Raw genomic sequence first — 23,133 nt, forward strand, 5'->3', positions numbered from 1 at the left:
TCTCAGAATCAATTTTTGTAGTGTTATTTCAGGAGACCACAACGAATCTCTGCAGAATAGAAATCTGGGCTGGAGGGTTTCCATACGTAGATGAACATCCTTCACTCTCCGCCCAATGATCGCGAGTTCTCCACAAAGACTATAGCATTAGATTATATCGTTTTGGACCTGTATAGCACAAGAAGCATTCCTTGGCCACCAGTTGCCTCTCAAAAGGTGACGCTTTATTGCAAGCAATCCGTTGGTTTACTGACGACATTCTACCAAAAATGGACACCGAAGCGGTGAGCATGGAAGAATGGTCACGATGTCCTGAAACCTTGGGATTATTCCTATTAAAATTAAATGAGCTAGCAGCTCCAGTGAGTGAAGATGGAGTACTCTTCCGTTATCTTCTTGTTTCCGTGAGCAGTACTGGCCAAACCATTTCGCATCATAGATTGAGTATTTGTGTTTGCATTAACGTTAGGTAAAAATATGTCGTATTATTGCAGAGGTATGAATACAAACATTAGTATAATCATTGAAATTAAGGAAGGACGTAACTTAATACTTTCACCTTTACTCAGTGCGGATCTGAAAAGAGGTGGAGCACTAGTTGAAGCAAGGACTGTAGCACTCACGCGAGATACTCTCGGAAATTCACAGAATTCCCGGATCTTGATGGCCGGACGACGAGAGCTGAGTTCCGTCCTCGCAGTACTCAGTATCATTTTTAAATGTCACATCATGGAATCTTCCTCAAAAATCTACAGTAATTTCATCATGATACGACGAATACTTATGTAACGAAGTTTGTAGCAGAGCACTCTAAGCTGAGTGCCTGTAGACATTCCCATATCTTCTGGAAGGAAATACTTCACACTGTATAATCATTTTCTGATTAGGTAACACATCAACGAATAATTAATGTCAACCCAATGAATGCTGACTCTAACATTAATAGAAAGTCTGGTTACAGTTTTTACAGTTACGAAGAGGTCACAAACCCAAAAGAATTTTGCTGTGTAATGAGCTCCAGTTGGAAATGTCTATCTTCGTATACTTTACGTTGTATTTTAATTTACAAATAATGTAATATAGATCAATAGAGTCACATGTACTTTTTAAATTACGATATTAGCTTTGCTTATAAAATTCACAATACAGTTGTGCTATTCGTGATCGCTAAAACTTATCATAAGTCTCCGCTTTTCGCCAGGCCTGTTCAAGAACGCTATAGCAATGAGCGGATCAGCGTTAAACCCTTGGGCATTCTCCAAAAACCCAAGCGACAGGGCAATACGGTACGCCAAAACTTTGGGATATAACGGAACAACTTCAACGGAACTTTTAGAATTCCTGAAAACTATTGAGGCGAGAACTCTCGTAGTGGACAGAAACAGTGCTTTATCGGAAGAGGTATGTATATAAGATGTACAATTTTCTTTCCTTGAATAAGAAATTGCTCAAGCTTCAGAATTTTATCGTGCAGGGAAAGGAAACTGAATATTCAGTAAAAAGCAGAGGTTCCCAAAAAATTGTATTGATGACAGTGTAATAACATCGTTTACTGATTTCATACTGCAATGATGATGAGATACAAGAACCATTTTGGTAACCTCTACAGTTTCAATATTCTTTCTTGATTACTGATTGGCGAATTGCAGCTTATGAAATGCTCAGCTGTTACCATGTAATTTCTTCACGTACACCAGCTAAGGGCAATCGTTGTCATCAAGGAAGTTTTTTTTTTCTTTTTTTACGGTTGTAACGTGATTGAGAGTCTTGTTGAGTAAACAGTTTAGCTCAGCAAACTACACGTCATTCTACACATGTCAGTATTGCACGTATAGTACACCAATGCATCGGTAATAATCCAGTTATGTTATAATATTTTAAACGACAGTATGTCGTGTGTTTTAAGAACTAAGATGGGGAATCATTCAGATATTTTGGAAGAGGAATTAATTAGCAGCACGAAATTGATAGACGTCTCACTCACGTGCGGGTCTTGCAAGATAGCACGATAGGTTGTTATACAAGGCGAGGCAGGAATAAATACCTCGAGGTACGGTTTTCACCAACTTATAGGAGACAATATGGCGAAGTTCCTGAAGTTCGCAAGTAATTTTTATCGTTTCTAGTTGCCGCATTATGATACCGACTTTGTTCTTTCTAATGGGACTACACACTTTTTCTGTGGCATTTGAAAGAAGCTTCTAAGAGAATTTCAACGACATAACATGTGTGGGACTCGACCAAATAGTACAAAGATAACAGTACCGCAAACCACTGTCCCACCGTCAGGAGAAGAGGTGCCATAAATATCTGCCCTATTATAACCAATGGAAACAAACACGTTACTCAGGTATGGTTTTATTTACCTGTGCACCTGAAGCCTATCAGTGTGCGTTATGCTGCTGTAGCAGTCAGATAACTTCCTCGTAAAGCTTCTGAGACATTCGCAATGTATACGACAGTCGAAAAAGTGGAAATCGTTTACGGCGTATGTCGCCAAAATATTACAGCAGCTGTAAGGTTGTATGCTGAAGAGTATCCAGATCGTGCCAAGAATTCAAGGTCTGCCTTTACAAATATTCTAAAAACAGTTCTACACTGGAAGTGTGGAGAGTAAAATACGTCACGGAAAAAGAACAACTGATCAAAGAAGTAACACACAATGCAAATGTCACTAAGAGGCATCTCACAACTACGATGGATATCATCAAACGAGTGTTCTGAGAACACTTTATCCCCCTCATTTCAACCTAAATTGGTTACACTTCTGCGAAAGTTATCTACAAAAAGTGCAAGCTGCGCAAAATTATTTTTCAGGTAGAAGCATCGTTTACAAATTGTTGACAAGTCAATTTTCGCAATATGCACTAATCGTCAACTGAAAATCCACGATGACTCAAAGAAATGGATAAAAACAACGCTGTTCGTCTGTCGAAGTTTGGTGCGTATTTGTCTAGACCTGTGTCATTAGTCCCCGTTTTGTTAATGGGAATCTAAATTTCTCAAGTATCTCGAGTTCCTAAGATACGCTGCTGTCTCAGTTACTGGAAGACATCCTACTGGACATAAGGCGACCAGTGTGGTGCCATCACGACGGATGTTCCTGCCACTTCGCACCTGTAATGGCAGGGCCTCCTAAGAGAACATGTAGAGAACGCTGGAAATAACGCTCAGGTCTATGAAAAAACGCCGATGATTCCTGGAGGAATGAGGTGCCTTATAAGATGGGCCTGTGCTGCCGTTAATTGTAGATGAAATTCAGCGTCCAGTACTGATTCTTCCGAATCATTTTATAGCAAGTAGCAATACTCACGGAAAGTATTTTGGGCACTTGCTTTGACAGCCGTCATAATAAGCGGAAGAAATGTACCTGAGTTAAGTTCAAAAATGGTTCAAATGGCTCTGAGCACTATGGGACTTAACTACTGAGATCATCAGTCCCCTAGAACTTAGAACTACTTAAACCTAACTAACCTAATGACATCACACACATCCATGCCCGAGGCAGGATTCGAACCTGCGACCGTAGCGGTCACGCGGTTCCAAACTGACGCGCCTGAGTTAAGTGCTTGTGCGCATTTGGTATAACAGGATTGAAGTTCGTAGAACCACTTCTCCTGATGGCAGGGCAGTGGTTTGCAGTACTGTTATCTTGATATTACTTGATCAAGTTATGTTGTTGAAGTCCTTGTTTCAAATGCCACAGCAAAAGACTTTATAGTACCATTAGGGGAAAAAACGCTATTGGTGTCGCAATTCACCTATTGCAGACGATAAAAACAGCTTTAGAACGTCAGGAAATTCGCCATATTGTCCACTATAACTTGACGAAAACTGCACCTCAATATATATTGACGGAAAAAAATTGCAACACCAAAAAATAAGTAACGTAGGTACTCAAATTTCAGAGTTCATTAGTCTAAGAAACATATGTGATTAACATTGCAAGCGCGGGATAAGCCATTGCAAATGTGAAATTCTGACACATTAATAACCGGTGTCATCGCCAGAATGTTCAATGCAAGCATGTAAACCTACATGCATTGCGTTATGCAAGTGTCAGATGCCAGTTAGTGGCATGGAGCTCCATGCCTGTTGCACTTGGTCGGTCAATACACGAACGGTTACTGCTGTTTGTGGATGAGTTGTCATCCGATGATATCCGATATGTGCTCGATTGGAAACAGATCTGGTACTCGAGCAGACCAAAGCTTCATCTCGACACTCTGTAGAGCATGTTGGGTTACAACAGCGGTACGAGGGCCAGCGTTATCATGCTGGAAAACACCTCCTGGAATGCTGCTCATGAATGGCAGCGCAACAGGTCGAATTACCAGGTTGATGAAAAAATTTGCAGTGGGGGTTCGTGGGATAACCAGGAGAGTGCTCCTGCTGTCATGCGAACTCCAGGTGTAGGTCTAGTGTGTCTAGCACGCAGACAGGTTGGCTGCAGCCCCTCATCTGGTCTCCTCTTAACCAGCACATGGCCATAACTGAAACCAGACAAAACAGCAGACTTCCACAGTGCACCTCCACTGTGCTCTCGCTTGACACCACTGAAGTCACAAAAGATGGCGGTTTCTCGACAGTGGAATGCACTTTACAGGAGGTCTGGTTCAGAGCGTCCTTGGAATAACCGATTTGTAAGACTTCCTTGCGTCATTGTTGATCAAAGTGCTGCTGTAGAGGTAGTACGATACGCCAGAACCATATGTCGAACACTGTCCCCCAGGAGGCTCGCCACTCTATGGTGGGTTCGTGCTTTGTTGCCATGGGGCCCTAGTCTTTGCAGCATTTTTTCCCTTTTGTGCTGCATGTGTATCCTCTTGCTATCCTTTTCCCCTCACTTGGAGAACATGTCTGGGACGTTACTGGAAATGTTCTGCATTGACTGTCACGGACGTAAGAACAGTCTCACCTTTTTTTCGCTCGATTTTCCTTTCTTTGTTTCCCTTTTCCTTTCATCCCTCCGGTGTTTGAGGTTCCTCTTTTTCTTATTCCTCCTTGTGCGCTCCTGAAGGCCAGCCCACGGGTCTGACGCATGACAGGTGGCTGGGTAACGCGTAAATCCCAGCCCTGGATCGACAGGTAGGGTTCGCACATACCCTGTGGTACAGGCCAGGGGGCCGGCCGAAGTGGCCGTGCGGTTAAAGGCGCTGCAGTCTGGAACCGCAAGACCGCTACGGTCGCAGGTTCGAATCCTGCCTCGGGCATGGATGTTTGTGATGTCCTTAGGTTAGTTAGGTTTAACTAGTTCTAAGTTCTAGGGGACTAATGACCTCAGCAGTTGAGTCCCATAGTGCTCAGAGCCATTTGAACAGGCCAGGCCCAGGGAGGCGTGACTGGCTGAGCTGCAACCTTCCCAAATTGCCGATTGGTCCCTCTGCCAGGTGTTTGGGAGGTGTGACCTGAGGTGTGAACAATCACCTAAGGCGGGTGTGCCCCCTTGTGAAGGGGCCCCCAGTTGGAAGGAGCGCGCCATCGGAGACGCTGGCGGTCATGGGTGATTTTCTCGCATCTTCCCAATCAACGTTTACGAAACGTAACCGTAATGAGAGTAATGATTCAAAGACCCTTCCCGCTGCACCACGATTCCTCATGGTCTCATGTACTGAAGACAGTCAGTCCTCCGCCACGGTAAATCCGTTTATTATTCAGAAAAGTGTTGCAGTTGTCGGCCCTGTGAAATCCTGCTCTCGTTTACGGAATGGCATTTTGCTTTTGCAGACTACTTCTGATTCTCAAGCACAACAACTGCTTGCTGCCTCGCTTCTCCATGGCTACCCCGTTCGTGTCGAGGCCCATAGAACTTTGAATTCTTCCCGTGGTGTAATACACACCAGGCTGCTCGACCGTCCAACCGAGGCCGAAATTAAATCATACCTTCCGATCAGGGCGTCATTACTGTCCATCGTGTAATGAAGAAGGTAGTTTCCTTCTTAGTACCCACCTGCACTCTTTTTCTCACCTTTGATAGCGTGGTGCTTCCGTCCAAACTCAAAGCAGGCTACGAACGCTGCGCTGCGCTGCTACCAGTGTCATCCTTTCAACCACACTAGAACGTCTTGTCAACACCTGGCTAAATGGGTCACCTGTGATAGGGATGTTCACGAGGGCGATTGCCTGCCTCATTCTCCCCGCTGTATCAGCTGCAACGGCGGCCGTTCCGCCTCCTCTCGGGATTGTCCCGTGTATCTTGATGAGCGGACTGTCCAAGAGATCTGGGTAAAGGAAAAAGTGCCTTATCCAGTAGCTTGAAAGTTACTGGGTCGTCGAAAACCCTGCATTCTCCCATCTGGCACCAACAGTTCTTGTTACCCCTCGCTCCATGAAGGACATGGCCACGCAGATGTGAGACCTGCAATTCAACTCTGAGGTTGTGAAATCCCCCGGTGTCAAGATAGCATCGCCATCCCCCCGTCCATTTGTGCAACAAGCCGTCAAACTCACGCCTCAAGGGGCGAAGCCACCAGCTGCACAACCGATAGGCAGGAAAGGACAGAAGGATTACTCCCTACCAATTCGTTTTGACTTTCGCCCTGAAAAATGGTTCCAATGGCTCTGAGCACTATGGGACTTAACATATGTGGTCATCAGTCCCCTAGAACTTAGAACTACTTAAACCTAACTAACCTAAGCACATCACACATATCCATGCCCGAGGCAGGATTCGAACCTGCGACCGTAGTGGTCACGCGGTTCCAGACTGAAGCGCCTAGAACCGCACGGCCACACAGGCCGGCTTTCGCCCTGAGTTCGGCATTCCATTTCATGGGGGCGTCATTCTGCTCATACAGGATGACATTCATAGTCAACGCATCTCCCTGATTACCCATCCTCAAGCTGTTGCAGTTTACCTTTTCCTTCCCCACCTGACTTTTTTGCTCTGTACCATTTATGTCCCTCCATCATTCGATGTCACCAGGGCAGACTTCCTTCGGCTTATTGGTCAGCTATCTCCCCCATTTTTGCTACTCACTGACTTTCATGTGCATCATCCCCTTTGGGGTCTACGAGGACCTGCCAGAGAGGTGCCCTCTTGGCTGACCTTCTAAACCAACTTAACCTCTTCTGCCTTAACACTGCTTACTCCTTTCTTACTCCTCACACACCTACTCCCATTTGGACCTATCCTTTTGCGCTGCCCAGCTTGCCCGTCGTCTAGCGTGGTCCGTTCTTTCTGATACCTACTCGAGCGACCATTTCCCGTGTGCTATCCGTTTGTTGACTCCTACCCCATCTGCGTACATGCCCAAATGGCAGCTTACTACGGCGACTGGCAGCTTTACTCCTCCCTGGCGACCTTCGAAGAACAAGATTTCCCCAGTTGTGATGACCAGGTGGACTATCTCGCCAACGTTATCCTTACTGTTAGCCGGCCGAAGTGGCCGTGCGGTTAAAGGCGCTGCAGTCTGGAACCGCAAGACCGCTACGGTCGCAGGTTCGAATCCTGCCTCGGGCATGGATGTTTGTGATGTCCTTAGGTTAGTTAGGTTTAACTAGTTCTAAGTTCTAGGGGACTAATGACCTCAGCAGTTGAGTCCCATAGTGCTCAGAGCCATTTGAACCATTTGAACCTTACTGTTGCAGAACGTTCCATTCCTCGTACTTCCTCTTTACCACGTCATGCCCCAGTTCCTTGGTGGATTGAGGCATGCCATGACGCAGTTCGAGCTCCACGTTTCTAACCGTCATCCTGCAATGGCGAACTGCACTCATGATAAACAGATGCGTGCAAAGTGCAAAGTGTCGAGGCAGCAAAAAAGCTAGCTGGATTTCATTCTGTAGTTCTTTTAACAGTTCCACCCCTTCCTCTGTCGTGTGGGCCAACCTCCTAAGGCTCTCTGGGACCAAGATTCATTCGCCAGTTTCCGGCCTGACATAAGCAGACATTGTCCTCATGGAGTCTATTGCTATCTCCAGCACATTGAGCCGCCATTTTGCAGAAGTGACGAGCTCCTCCCACTATCACCCTTGGCCTTCACCCTTGCCTTCCTCCATCGGAAACGAGCGAAGGAGGCTCGGGCGATACCCTTCTCCGAATCATGAGTGCTACAATACCACCTTTACTATGAGGGAGCTCTCAGTTCATCCCGATTCTTCGCTCCAGGGCCAGACGCCATCCACATGAAGATGTTGTAGCACCTTTCTCTTGCGGACAAGCACTTTCTTCTTAACACGTACAGCCGCATCTTGGCAGAGGACACATTTCGCAGACGCTGGCGTGAAGCCACCGTCATACCAATCCCGGTAAGAACAAAAACCTTCCATCTGGCTACCGCCTCATCTCTCTTACCAGCTGCGTTTGCAAGGTATGGTGGTGGCTCGAGTCTCGCAATTTACTGATGAATGCACAGTGTGGATTTCGAGTGCGGCGTTCTGCAGTTGACCATCTCGTTACTTTGTCCACCCATGTCATGAATGGTTTTCTGTGGCCGTCTTTTTCGATTTGGAGGAGGCCTACGACACCTGCTGGAGAACTGGTATCCTCCGTAATCTTTACACGTGGGAATTCTGTGGCCACCTGCCCTGTTTCCTTCAGGCATTTTTAAAAGACTGAGTTTTCAAGGTGCATGTGGGTTCTGCCTTGTCGGACACCTGTATCCAGGAAGATGGTGTGCCTCAGAGCTCCGTCCTGAGCGTCGTCCTCTTTGCTTTCGCCATTAACCCTATAATGGTCTGTCTCCTGCCAGGCATATCTGGCTCTCTTTTTGCTGACGATTTTGCCATCTGTTGCAGTTCTCCACGGGCCTGTCTCACTGAGCGACGTCTTCAGCGATGTCTTGATCGTCTTCACTCCTGGAGCATCGACAATGGCTTTCGCTTCTCCACTGACAAAACCGTCTGTATGAATTTCTGGCGACTCAATTGGTTTCTTCCACCATCTTTACATCTTGGGCCTGTTGCCCTTCCGTTCGTTAAACTACGAAATACTGGAGCTCATGCTCGATAGCAAACTCTCTTTTCCTCCCATATGTCTTATTTGGCAGCCCGCTGTACGTGGTTCCTCAATGTCCTATGTGTCCTCAATGGTACTTCCTAGGGTGCCGAGCCGGCCGGGGTGACCGAGCGGTTCTAGGCGCTACAGTCTGGAACCGCGCGACCGCTACGGTCGCAGGTTCGAATTCTGACTCGGGCGTGGATTTGTAGGATGTCCTTAGTTAGGTTTAAGTAGTTCTAAGTTCTAGGGGACTGATGACTTCAGATGTTTAGTGCTCAGAGCCATTTGAACCATTTTAGGGTGCCGATTGAACCACCTTCCTCGGTTTGAACTCGTCCCTTGTCCGTTCGAAACTCGACTATGGGTGCTTTATTTATGCGTCTGCAGGTCCATCCATCTTACGTCGTCTCAACTCTGTCCACCAGCGTGGCATCCGTTTGACCACGGGCGCCTTTTACACTAGCCCAGTTGAGTGTCTGTATGCTGAAACTGCTGAACTACCACTGTCCTACCGCCGTGACTTTCTCCTCAGCAGGTATGCATGCCGTTTGACTGCCATGCATGGCCACCCATCCTGTGCCTCCTTCTTTGATGATTCCTTTGATCGCCAGTATGGGGCGCGCCCTCTTCTCCGTTACGTCCTGGAGTCCACTTTCGGCAGTTGCTACGGCGGCTTACCTTCACACTACCTGCACGTTTACCGGTGGGTGTTAATCCTTCACCATCTTGGCTTCGTGAAGAGGCCCATGTTAACCTTGGCCTTCATTCTTTCCTAAGGAAAGGCTCGGTCTGTAGCCTTCAGTTTCACAACCTCAGCATGGAACTTCGCGATAGTACCTTTGTACACACTTATGGCTCTCGGACTGATCGTGGGGTCGGGTGTGCCTTCGTCGTTGGCACTCGTGTCTTTAGATATCGGCTTGCGGCACACTGCTCAGTATTTACAGCCGAGTTCTTCGCCCTGTATGATGTCACGGCGCACATGCGGCGACACAGCCTTTTCGATTGTGTCCTCTGCTCAGAATCACTCACCTTCAAAATCTATGTGCGCTGTACACCGCCCATCCCTTACTGCAGCGGGTCCAGGAAAACTGTCACTTACTCACTCTTGGTGGAGCCAGTGTGATGTTACTGTGGTATCCTGGTCATGTCGGTCTGCCAGGAAACGAGGCTGCCGACGCTGCTGCCAAGGCAGCCCACTAGCTCCTCTGCGTTGCCGTCTATCAGGAGGTGGTGCCCCTTTGGCATCGCCAATGATTCTCGCTTCACGGGGATAATCTCCGACTTATTGAGCCTCTCCCAGTGGCTTGGACGACCTCCTCTCGGCCCTCCCGCCGGGAGGAGATTTCAACTCGGCTGCGTATTGGGCACTGCCTTCTTAACCGTCGTTATTTGATAAGTGGCGCTGCCCCACCACTTTGTACACATTGCGCCTACGTTTCAACTGACCGCCACTTCCTGACTGACTGCCCATTTCTTAACCGTTTACGTTCCCGCTTCGGTTTGCCGTCTGAGTTATCGGCAAATGACGCGCGGGCTGTCGACCGCGTTTTACTTTTTATCCTCCAAAGCAAGGTGGCGAAGGCCATTTAATTTTTAGTTTTGGACCTCCGTTTCTGTATGGTGTCTTTTTTTAGCCCATTTTCCACGTGCCAGTTTTTAGCTGTCTTCTATTATGTTCATTGGGACTGACGTATAGTCGTTTTATAACTCCTCTCTGTCTTCGTGTTCTATAGTGTTGGCTTGAGCGCGTATGACCCCAGCTGTTTTTGGCACCCTAAAGCAAACATACGTCGAACACGGTGGTCTCTCCTCTCGATACTGCCACGTGGCCGTCCGGAGCCCAGCTTTCTTGCGGGGGTACGTTCTCGTGATTACCGCTGCCAGCGGTCATGTACGGTGGCTGCAGTCCTGCCACGTCTTTTTGCAATATCGCAGAAGGAACTTTATTCAGTAATGGCGCGTTTGTCGCCTTAAAGGCATTCTTGATTGACATCAACTCCCTAAGTCCAGTCTCAAATGCTACTAACGCTCACGACCGCTGCAGCAAACGTGATTTGCATCTTCATACCGTCGCTATTAGCGTCACTCTTATGCATCTGGCGCGAAAATTCAATATACATCATCTTTCAGATGTATAAATATGTCTACCAACTTTCTTTTATGTCTCACAACTCCTTGATGATGCCATATTTTCCGTCAGTGTATTTATTCTTTCTGGATAATCACTGAAGCGCCAAAGAAGCTGGTATAGGCACGCGTATTCAAATCCAGAGATATGTAAACAGACAGAATATGGCGTTGTGGTCGGCAACGCCTATATAAGACAAGTAGCATCTGGTGCAGTTGTTACTGCTGGCACAATGGGAGGTTATCAAGATGTAAGTGAGTTTGAACGTGATGGTATAGTCGGCGCACGAGCGATGGGACACAGCATTTCGAGGTAGCGATGAAGTGGGGATTTTCCCGTACGACCATTTCATGAGTGTATTGTAAATATCAGGAATCCGGTAAAACATCAAATCTCCGACATCGCTGCTGCCGGAAAAATATCCTGCAAGAACGGGACCAACGACAACTGAACAGAATCGTTCAACGTGACAGAAGTGCAACCCTTTCGCGAATTGCTGCAGATTTCAATGCTGGACCATCAGCAAGTGTCAGCTTGCGAACCATTGAATTGAACAACATCGATATGGGCTTGCGGACCGGAAGCCTCACTCGTGTACCCTTGATGACTACCTGACACAAAGCTTTAAACTGAGCCTGGGCCCGTCAACACCGACATTGGACTGTTGATGACTGGAAACATTTTGCCTGCTCGGACGAGTCTCGTTTCAAATTGTATCGAGCGATCTAGTTCATGGACATGTATGAGCAAGGAGACAACCTCATGAATCCATGGACCCTGCAAGTCAGCAGGGTATTGTTCAAGCAGGTGAAGGCGCTGTAATGGTGTGATGCGTGTGCTGTTGGAGTGATATGAGATCCTTCATAATAATAATGAGCGTATGGCATTGGTGGCCAGGAGACCCCTCGCGGGGCGGTTCGGCCGCCGCTCCACAAGTTCTTTAAGGCCACTACGGTTACTTGCGAGTGAATGAGGATGAAATAAGACACACAACACCCAGTCATCTCGAGGCAGAGAAAATCCCTGACCCCGCCGGGAATCGAACCCGGGACCCCGTGCGCGGGAAGCGAGAACGCTACCTCAGACCACGAGCCGCGGACATGGGATCCTTGATCGTCTAGATACGACTCTGACAGGTGACACGTACGTAAGCATCCTGTCTGGTCACCTGCATCCATTCCTATCCATTGTGCATTCAGACGGACGTGGGCAACTCCAGCAGAACAATGCGACACCCCACACGTCAAGAATTGCTAGAGAGTGGCTGCAGCAACACACTTCTGAGTTTAAACACTTCCGCTGGCTACCAAACTCCCCAGACATGAACATTATTGAGCATATCTGGGATGCCTTGCAATGTGCTGTTCGAGATCTGCACATCCTCGAATCTTACGGATTTGTGGACAGCCCTGATGGATCCATGGTGTAAATTCCCTCCAGCACTACTTCAGACATTAGTCGAGTCCATGCCACGTCGTGTTGCGGCACTTCAGCGTGCTCGCGGGAGCCCTACACGATATAAGGGAGGTGTACCAGTTTGTCTGACTCTTCGGTTTATTTGTGGTGGCCTGTCGTAGTTGGCTCACTTGTGTAGTGACTGTAACAAGTGAAGTCGTAACGTTGCTCATATGATCGCACGTGTACTTCATATCACATGACAACGACCTTGTATCAGGCCGAAACTGTACGTGATAACTGCATCTACTGTCACGATAAGAATTGTATAAAGTTGTTGAAGTAGCCGCGCCTCCTTCTGGAAAATTAGTAATTTTGGTAAATATCTCATCCTATAATGTGACTCGTTCAATGTAAGTATTGGGCGGAAACCTGAAGTTGTTAACTAAAAAAAACGATTTGGTTTACTTCTTTGTCAGTATTGTTAACTAAATTTTTTACGTTATATCTGAGATTCACTGCAGATGTACACTACTTGCTCGGGTAAAAAATTATTAATTTTTCTGTTGCAGGATAGTGTGAGTTTGTTCACCTGCGTGTGGGCCCCTAGTATTGAACCAGAAAATGATTCCGCGTTTTTGACAGAGGAGCCGCAGAAAATTATAGCCGAGGGTCGCTTCAACAAAGTCCCCTTCATGACCGGAGCACTCGACCTGGAGCAGCTGAGACAAACACAGAGTGAGTATCAAGCTACTTGCTTGCGATCCTTCCTTTCGATTCTATCGTCACTGACTTTCAATGATTTGGTATCATTGACCTTCACTGTTTTGGAGAACCTACTTTTTAGAAGCTACCAATCGACGCAAATTTGAAAACACTTTTTGCAATCATTTCTAAGGATGGGCTAAACTGTTAATTAGCAGTAATAAGTTGCGATGTTCCAGTTCCAGCGAGAAAATAGCATTGGAAAATCTGTTAATAAGTTACTAATATATGATTCGTTCCACGCGGGACGTGAAGTACACAGAAGCCAGCGAAATAGTTCGCAGTGACGCAGTGATGTAACAATGTTTTCTGTTTCATGTGGTTAAAGAAATCATCTGGACTTTTTATTTATTTAAGATTCAAGAAATTATACTCATCAGTCATTCAACTCGAAAGCGTTCCTTTTTAAAAACAACATCTTTTCAACACGTTTTGTACTAAATCCAGTGTTATTACGTAGCCTGTTTTTCGATAAAAATCCTCTGGCAAGGCACTGGTGCTACCAACATGGAGAACCAAGACATCTTTTGTTACTTTCGTCTCTTAAAGCACAATATATCCACTTATAGCTAGATTTGTGGGTTTTTTTAATTGTTCAATTACATGCAAAATTTAACGTAAAAATTCGATACTACGTTTTATCGCAGCAAATGACAGTTTCCGTAAAGAGCCCACAACACCCATGGACTTGTACACGTGTCTCAGTTGGAACAGCAGCACTGTTTGCGCGTTGGAACATCTCTGGACCTGCCAGGAGGCCCTGTCAACCGTTACCAAAGAAGGGAACAAGCGCAGTCACGGGTCACACGCTGCCCAGGCGTATCTACACTGGTATTCAAAACTTTATGAAGAAAGTAACTTTCGCATGCCGAGTCACTGCCGCTAACACACCACAATGAAACTTGTACCATACATAGAAAGAACTGGTACAATATACGAGTGTCGCTCGAAAAGAAATACACACTATTTTTGTAAAAATACAGTTTTCATTCTGCATCTGTAAAAGTTTTACGGTGTGTAGATACATCCTTCCCGCTTGTTTTCAAACGTAGTTCAACCTGTTCCCTTGAGTGGCGCCGTCACAGCATGTCTTCAAGATGGCTGCTACACTTGACGTTCGTCAGAAGCAACATGCTGTCATAGAATTCCTGTGCTGTGAAAACGAGACAGTGGGAAACATCCACAAGAGGTTTAAAAAGGTGTATGGAGATGCTGCTGTCTATCGCAGTACAGTTAGTCGGTGGGCAAGCAGGTTACGTGATGAAAGCGGGCACGGCAACATTGAGGATTGTCATCGTAGCCGCAGGCCTCGTACTGCACACACTCCAGACGATGTGCAGACAGTTAACGAATTGGTGGATGCTGACGCACACATCACAGTGAACGAATTGTCACGCTACATTGGGATAGGGGAAGGAAGTGTTTGCAGAATACTGAAAGCGTTGGCATTAGAAAAGGTTTGTGCCAGGTGGGTTCCCAGGATGTTGACAGTGGCTCACAAAGAAACAAGAAAAACGGTATGCGGCAAACTTTTGGAACAGTACGAGAATGGTGGAGATGAATTTCTTGGAAGAATTGTGACAGATGATGAAACATGGCTCCATCATTTTTCACCAGAGACGAAGAGGCAATCAGTGGAGTGGCATCATGCAAATTCACCTAATAAAAAAAAATTCAAAACCACGCCTTCTGCTGGAAAAGTTATGGCTACGGTGTTTTTCGATTCCGAAGGACTCTTGCTTGTGGACATCATGCCAAGTGGAACCACCATAAATTCTGATGCATATGTGACGACACTGAAGAAACTTCAAGCTCGACTGAGTCGTGTTCGACAACATCGGCAAAAACAGGATGTTTTGCTGTTGCACGAGAATGCACGGCCACATGTCAGTCAAAAAACCACGGAAGCGATCACAAAACTCGGGTGGACAACACTGAAACACACGCCTTACAGTCCTGACCTGGCTCCATGTGACTATCATGTCTTTTGGAAACTGAAAGACACTCTTCGCGGAACAAGGTTTGAAGATGATGACTCCCTTGTGCACACTGCCAAACAGTGGCTCCAACAGGTTGCTCCAGAATTTTACCGTGCGGGTATACAGGCGCTGGTTCCAAGATGGCGTAAGGCAGTTGAGAGGGATGGAAATTATGTGGAGAAATGAAAATATTGTTCCTAAAGGATGTATCTACACACTGTAAAACTTTCAAACTTGTAGAATAAAAGATGGATTAAAAAAAAAAGTGTGCATTTCTTTTGGAGTGACCTTCGTAGTATAGAAGGTAACTCAAAAAAAAAAAAATACACAATGCGTCGAACGCCAATGACACGTTTATTCAAAGACAATAATTACATTTAAGTCATCGCGATATATGATGGTCCCCTGGACATTTAAAAAGGCGGGACGTGGTTCTTAATAGGATGTTTGATCACCGCGGACGGCAGTGCATCCTCTAAAAAGTGCTCTCATGCTGGGCACAAAGTTGGTGAGGCCTTGTGGTGGGAAGTTCCACTCCTCTACCAGCGTGTTTAACAACTGCTGGACGGTCTTTGGTGGATGTGGACGTGCTACTGTCGCAGGTTCGAATCCTGCCTCGGGCATGGATGTGTGTGATATCCTTAGGTTAGTTAGGTTTAAGTAGTTCTAAGTTCTACGGAACTGATGACCTTAGATGTTAAGTCCCATAGTTCTCAGAGCCATTTGGACTTGCTACAGTACGTCTTTCCAACGCATCCCACGCGTACTCGATGAGATTTAAGCCGGGGGCACTTGCAGTCGGAGGAGCTCTTGCAACTGGAGGATATTCGGCGAATGGATTGGCCTGCCCGTTCCCTTGAATTAAATTCCATCGATTACGTGTGATATGCGCTGTGGAGATGTTTTACACCACGTCCACATGCATCAACGACCATACAGTACTTGTCAGTCGCGGAAGAGAGGGCTGATCTCGCACAGCGCTGAGAACGAGAATACGTTTCTGTGCACCCACCAAGCCTGTGCGAGTTCCATACATGTGGAATGCCCGCTTCACCTCGACACTTCGGCAGAAGATCATGAGAGTCACTCTCGTCGAAATGTCGCGGAATTTCAACGCAACCATCCATACGGAAGCTCAAGAAGATTTCGTCAAAACTATATCCGATCTCACTCCTATCCAAAAACGAAATGAATGATGTGAACCAGCATTTTTGTTGGTGACTCTTATATTATTAAAATTTTAATAGATTCTATCGTGAAACATACTATTTGCTTAATAGAAATGAATCAGTGGCAGTATTGGTTTAATACAAGTAGTTATTTTAATGGGGCCCATCCCTATTCATGCCACTTACAAAAAATATTGTGTCCAGTATTCTTCTCTAGAGTTATAAAACCGATGTGCAAGGTATGAAAAATTTTCATGCTAATTTACTTTCGCAAGTTTGACAGAAACAAAATTTTCTATTTTCTTCCATTTCTTCTCTTTTTACTTTAATATGTGTGTAGCCTGCGCTCTCTGTTATTTTAACTTCTCTGTTCTGGCAGAAAATGGAGTGCTATCCACAGAGGAACAAGTGAGCAACTTAAACGAAAACTTTGAGGAGATCGTGGGTTGTGACATCAGGCTGCCGACCAAGGAAGAGCGACTGGAAGGCGCTCGTGCCGTCAAGCAGTTCTACTACAACGGCAGCGACATCACGTTGGACGACAGCTACACCACAGCGCTGGTGAGTCTAGGGCACCGCAGCTGCTAGAAATACCCCCCTGCAGCTGTTCGCTGACCTTACAGGAGCTCGCGCGGGCTGGAAATACATGCCAGGAATTTAAAGATAAACCGGGGAACGCAAAGTACGGCATACTCGAGCGAAATACACTCCTGGAAATTGAAATAAGAACACCGTGAATTCATTGTCCCAGGAAGGGGAAACTTTATTGACACATTCCTGGGGTCAGATACATCACATGTTCACACTGACAGAACCACAGGCACATAGACACAGGCAACAGAGCATGCACAATGTCGGCACTAGTACAGTGTATATCCACCTTTCGCAGCAATGCAGGCTGCTATTCTCCCATGGAGACGATCGTAGAGATGCTGGATGTAGTCCTGTGGAACAGCTTGCCATGCCATTTCCACCTGGCGCCTCAGTTGGACCAGCGTTCGTGCTGGACGTGCAGACCGCGTGAGACGACGCTTCATCCAGTCCCAAACATGCTCAATGGGGGGACAGATCCGGAGATCTTGCTGGCCAGGGTAGTTGACTTACACCTTCTAGAGCACGTTGGGTGGCACGGGATACATGCGGACGTGCATTGTCCTGTTGGAACAGCAAGTTCCCTTGCCGGTCTAGGAATGGTAGAACGATGGGTTCGATGACGGTTTGGATGTACCGTGCACTATTCAGTGTCCCCTCGACGATCACCAGTGGTGTACGGCCAGTGTAGGAGATCGCTCCCCACACCATGATGCCGGGTGTTGGCCCTGTGTGCCTCGGTCGTATGCAGTCCTGATTGTGGCGCTCACCTGCACGGCGCCAAACACGCATACGACCATCATTGGCACCAAGGCAGAAGCGACTCTCATCGCTGAAGACGACACGTCTCCATTCGTCCCTCCATTCACGCCTGTCGCGACACCACTGGAGGCGGGCTGCACGATGTTGGGGCGTGAGCGGAAGACGACCTAACGGTGTGCGGGACCGTAGCCCAGCTTCATGGAGACGGTTGCGAATGGTCCTCGCCGATACCCCAGGAGCAACAGTGTCCCTAATTTGCTGGGAAGTGGCGGTGCGGTCCCCTACGGCACTGCGTAGGATCCTACGGTCTTGGCGTGCATCCGTGCGTCGCTGCGGTCCGGTCCCAGGTCGACGGGCACGTGCACCTTCCGCCGACCACTGGCGACAACATCGATGTACTGTGGAGACCTCACGCCCCACGTGTTGAGCAATTCGGCGGTACGTCCACCCGGCCTCCCACATGCCCACTATACGCCCTCGCTCAAAGTCCGTCAACTGCACATACGGTTCACGTCCACGCTGTCGCGGCATGGTACCAGTGTTAAAGACTGCGATGGAGCTCCGTATGCCACGGCAAACTGGCTGACACTGACGGCGGCGGTGCACAAATGCTGCGCAGCTAGCGCCATTCGACGGCCAACACCGCGGTTCCTGGTGTGTCCGCTGTGCCGTGCGTGTGATCATTGCTTGTACAGCCCTCTCGCAGTGTCCGGAGCAAGTATGGTGGGTCTGACACACCGGTGTCAATGTGTTCTTTTTTCCATTTCCAGGAATGTATGCCAAATCGTTTCTACATAAAATCTAACTGTCTGAATATAACTGTATCACTTCCTTAATCATCAAGCAGTAGATACCGGCGTCCATGTTGATGCCGTGTTTCATCCAGATGGCTTCCGATACAATTCTGTACTGGCGCCTAATGAACAAAATACGAGCGTACGGAATATCAGACCAGCTGATGCGACGGGACTGTATTCTAGCAAACAGAACGCAGCATATCATTCTCAGCGGAGAGTGAGTTTCAGACATAAAAGTAACTCTAGGCGTGCCCCAAAGGCACGTGTTATTGTAGGCTACCATTGTTTTTCACATAATGTATAATGATGTATTCGTTAACGTCGAAAATTCGATGAGGTTTTTCGCAGATGATGCTGTAGCATGTAGAGAAGTCCCAACGCTAGAAAATTGTAGCGGAAAGGCAAAGAGCATCAATACTTGCTGCAGGGATTGACAATTGATGCTCAAATTAACGGACGTAACATTGGCAGAAAGACCCATTACTGTCTTTTTACAAAACAGAAAAACAAATACTGGAAGCAGTTAACATCCATAAGGTTTCTGACAGTATGCGTACTTAGGGATTTAAAGTGGAACGGCCATATAAAATTAATGGCCGGTAAGGCAGCTGCCAGACTAAGATTCACTGGAAGAATCCTCAGGAAATCTAAATCAAGCCACAAAGGAGGTAGCTCACAGAACCCTCGTCCGACCACCACCAAACAGGATCCAAAGAAAAGCAGCACATTTCGTTACAGGTTCATTTACAAGGATGCGAAAGCGTCACGGAGATGCTCACCGAACTCCAGTTGCAGAGACTGAAAGAGAGACATTCTGCATCACGGTGTGGTCTACTGCTGAAGTTCCGAGAGCGTACGTTGTAAGACGAGTCAATCAACACATTACTCCTCCTATGTGTGGTAAATTTGTGGTAAGGTCTTATGGGACCAAACTGCTGAGGTCATCGGTCCGTAAGCCTACACACTACTTAATCTAACATAAACGAACTTACGTTAAGGACAACACACACACTGCCATGCCTGAGGGAGGACTCGAACGTCCGACGGGGGGAGCCGCACGGACCGTGATAAGGCGCCCTAGACCGCGTGGCTACCCAGCGCGGCTCCTCCTATGTGCATTTTGCTAAAATTTCATGAACGTAAATGAAGAGAAATTCGAGATCACACGGAGGCTTAACAGCACTCGTTCTTCCCGCGAACAATTCGCGGCTGGAACAGCAAAAGTACACAAAATACCGTCCGTCTCATACCATAAAGCATGTAGATGTACGTTAAACAGCACAACCACACGGGGAAATTTCGAGAACTGCGAGATAAAAATGGCATAGGTAACGTTCAGAGTCAGCGATGTTGCTGCACTAACTTTTAGCACTTTGTAATAAAAAAGCGCAAGCATGTTGGCTCTCATAGAAACTGTTCAGGAACTAAATGATTAACTACGAAATTGTTCTGCATGACACTTTCATCGACGCTTTTTATTTTCATACCTTTACATCACACTTGTACCATTACCTCCTTTCTGCGTAATTGTTCTAGTGTTGAATTGTTTGAAATACGCGCGCAGGCGTCAGTCACAACCCATAGCGATAATACTGCAACGTAGCAGTTTGAATTCTGTATATTGTTTTCGGAAAGCCACGTATATTTTGAGAGCGAGTAAAAGTGCCTTAAATATACGTAACATGACTTAATCTCAATATGCAGGCAAAAAGTTATTTATTATTAATGGAAATGTTACGCTCTCTTTCAATGAATGACAACGTAACGTAACCTGCAACTAACACAGTGATAATATAGAGCGTGAAATGATTTCTTTTCCCAGCAAATTAACCTAATACTACACAGAAAGAAAGAATGGTATATAACCTGCAACTAAACCAGCGATAATATGGAGCATGAAATGATTTCTTTTCCCAGCAAATTAATCTAATGTTACGCAGAAAGAAAGAATGGTACAAACATCTACGTATTTTTTGAAATAATTGCAAAGAATTTCTTTAACTTTATCTCTTTAAGAATTGAGTTGTCTTTTAATCTTTGGAATAACTGAAAATATTTTAAACCAGACGTGAAGCCTCACCTAAGCCTTGCGGTGTTAAATCTCTAGATAAGTTTCGTAATCAAAAATATTAACTAACTTTAATATTGAGAACCGATTGTGAAAATTCATAAAAGCACTTTGAATTATTTTCCTTTGCGAGTGAAGCTTGGAAACACTGGAATATTTTTAGTACACGCAATGGCGGCTTCAGCGCCACCGAAACAGTCGAAGCCAGATGGGCAATCGACAGCAATATTATTATTATCTTTAAATAAATATCACGTGGAGGGAGAGGTATTTTTGAAAGGAAACATAAATACTTTCAATTAATAATATATTGTAACCTTAAAGCTCATCCAGATAGCTAGTTGTACATACATCAATCCACAGGAGGGAGAGAACAAGCGAAAAACAGAGAACAAACAGGGGCGAGCAACACCGATCTTGTGTATGTATATTACACTTGAAGTTCCATGCTTTCATGGAACGTATTGAAATATAGTATTCTTTGCAATTAATGGAAAGTATTTACAATGTTTGTCATAGAATATTATCAGACTCGACAAAATGAGTTATTTTCTCTTTCTACATTTCATTCATATCAGTTGAATAAATCGCGTCATACATTAGATAGGCTTCCAGGTGACGCCACAGACTGTAGCCATTTAACAAGCGCCAGGTAAAAAGTAATTCGTTACATTTTATCATTCTTATTACCTTGTGCATCCCGTAACCTATGTATTATATCTTGCAGTTCGATTCGCACCTCTTTTTCGTGGAGGGCGTGGACGGCATGGTGAGGAGCATGGCCCGCTACTCCACAGAGCCTATCTACTACTACCAGTTCTCGTTCAAAGGTCCCCTCAGTGCATACCCTCACGGCGCAGGTACGTCGCGCAGTTGCTAAAGCATAGAAATCACTTAATTGGTTTGCTTAAATCACTTCATGATGCTTTCTAAGTCGTATCCAAGTCAAGCTCACCCTCTCTTTCTGTTTTCCTCTTTTTTTAATGCTGAAAGCGCATTTTGTTGTATCAGAATATTAAAGTTATAGTGTTGTGGTTTTTTGTAAAACTTCATATTGATGTAAAATGGTGGAAATTTTAAGGAGTAATGTGATATAGTATGGCGTAAAACGTGTCGTTTCTCTTTGCAGTCCCAAATATGGTTTTGAAAAAATATCAAGCGTGCGCTCTACACGCAACATCCTAGGGGACATGGGACAGGGCGATCGTGTAGATTTGCCTGTTCAAACATCGCACATCATACATGTACATGATAAATAAAATAAGCCAGTCTCACTCAAGACAGACAGCCATCCGATCACCAGTTGTGCCGTTAAATAAACCTGTTGCCTTAAGATTAGGTTCCGAACGTTAACAGTTGTTTCATGCAAATTGCATAGTGTCTCTATATGCTGACAAATTCATGCTGCTAGATACTAAAAAATCATAACCTTTATGTTTAACTACAATCTGCTGCTAAACTTACGAGAACTTCACTTTCGTGTATGATCGAGGGCACTCCTGTTATCACACAGAAAGCGCCCTTTCAAGAACGAGTGAGATAAAACGCATTATTCACTGATTCCGTGCTAATTACCACACTGCATTTTGTTTTCATAGCTGCATAAAAGCTAACAAGCCTCTTTGTGCGGATATTTTTGGCATAATATTTATAAATACACTATCTGATCAAAAATATCGTGACTCAGCCATTAAATGCAGACTTGATCACCAGATGTCACTAGAGACAGACCGGCCAATATACAAGGAGTCAGCAACCACTGTGTTGTCAGTAGAAAAGCCGTAACAGCAGAATGTGTCGGTCACAACAGTTCAGTGACTTAGAATGCGGATCAGTCATCGGATGTCACCTGAGTAACAAATACATCAGGTAGATTTCAGCCCTTCTCAAGCTGCCTACATCGACGATTGGCGATGCGACTGTGAAGTGTAAATGTCAAGGAACAACCACAGATAAACCAAGTCCAGGCACCCTCACGTACTGAGAGAGATCGTAGAGCAATGAAGAGGAGGGATGTAAAAAGTCGTATGAAATCAGCATGAGCTCCAAAGAACTAACAGCAGTTGATGTACGACAATGCCTGTGTGTAGGGGTTAAAAATAATGTGGTACAGTTTTTCGTAAGCTAGACGCTTGTGTAGACAAAGTTGAGTGAGACCTGAGATGGTGTAAAGAGTCACGCCACTGGACAGAGGACGCCTGGATATGAGTGACCGGAAGCACTAAGTCACTCTGAGCCCTGTGGCAATCCAGTGGAACGGTTTTGGCTTGGCGAATTCCCAGATAAAGTTGTCTGCCATCATGTGTAGTGCCAACAGGGAAGTAAGAAGGCGGTGTTGTGGTACTGTTGTGTTTCCCGTGCTTAAGTTGTATTCCACTTATCACGCATAAGAAAACACTAAATGCAGAAGGATATGAACATATATTAAAGCATTGTGTGCTGCGCACAGTAGAGGAACAGTTCGGAGATGCTGATTATACGAGGCCTGTTCAGAAAGTAAGCTCCGATTGATTGCCAAATTGAAACCACAGTGAA

General features: G+C 45.9%; 1 protein-coding gene across 1 annotated transcript in view; it reads left to right on the top strand.

The window, feature by feature from the left end:
- LOC126239888 (esterase FE4-like) overlaps positions 1 to 23,133 on the top strand; it is a 72,674-nt gene that overhangs the window by 34,164 nt on the left and 15,377 nt on the right. The window contains exons 6-9 of the mRNA XM_049947893.1: positions 1,202 to 1,401; positions 13,040 to 13,205; positions 16,760 to 16,941; positions 21,326 to 21,458. Of these exons, the coding sequence (XP_049803850.1) occupies positions 1,202 to 1,401; positions 13,040 to 13,205; positions 16,760 to 16,941; positions 21,326 to 21,458 (681 nt within the window). The remainder of the gene's footprint in view (positions 1 to 1,201; positions 1,402 to 13,039; positions 13,206 to 16,759; positions 16,942 to 21,325; positions 21,459 to 23,133) is intronic.

The sequence above is a fragment of the Schistocerca nitens genome, chromosome 1 (assembly GCF_023898315.1).
Source record: "Schistocerca nitens isolate TAMUIC-IGC-003100 chromosome 1, iqSchNite1.1, whole genome shotgun sequence".
In the NCBI taxonomy this organism is placed as follows: Eukaryota; Metazoa; Arthropoda; class Insecta; order Orthoptera; family Acrididae; genus Schistocerca; species Schistocerca nitens.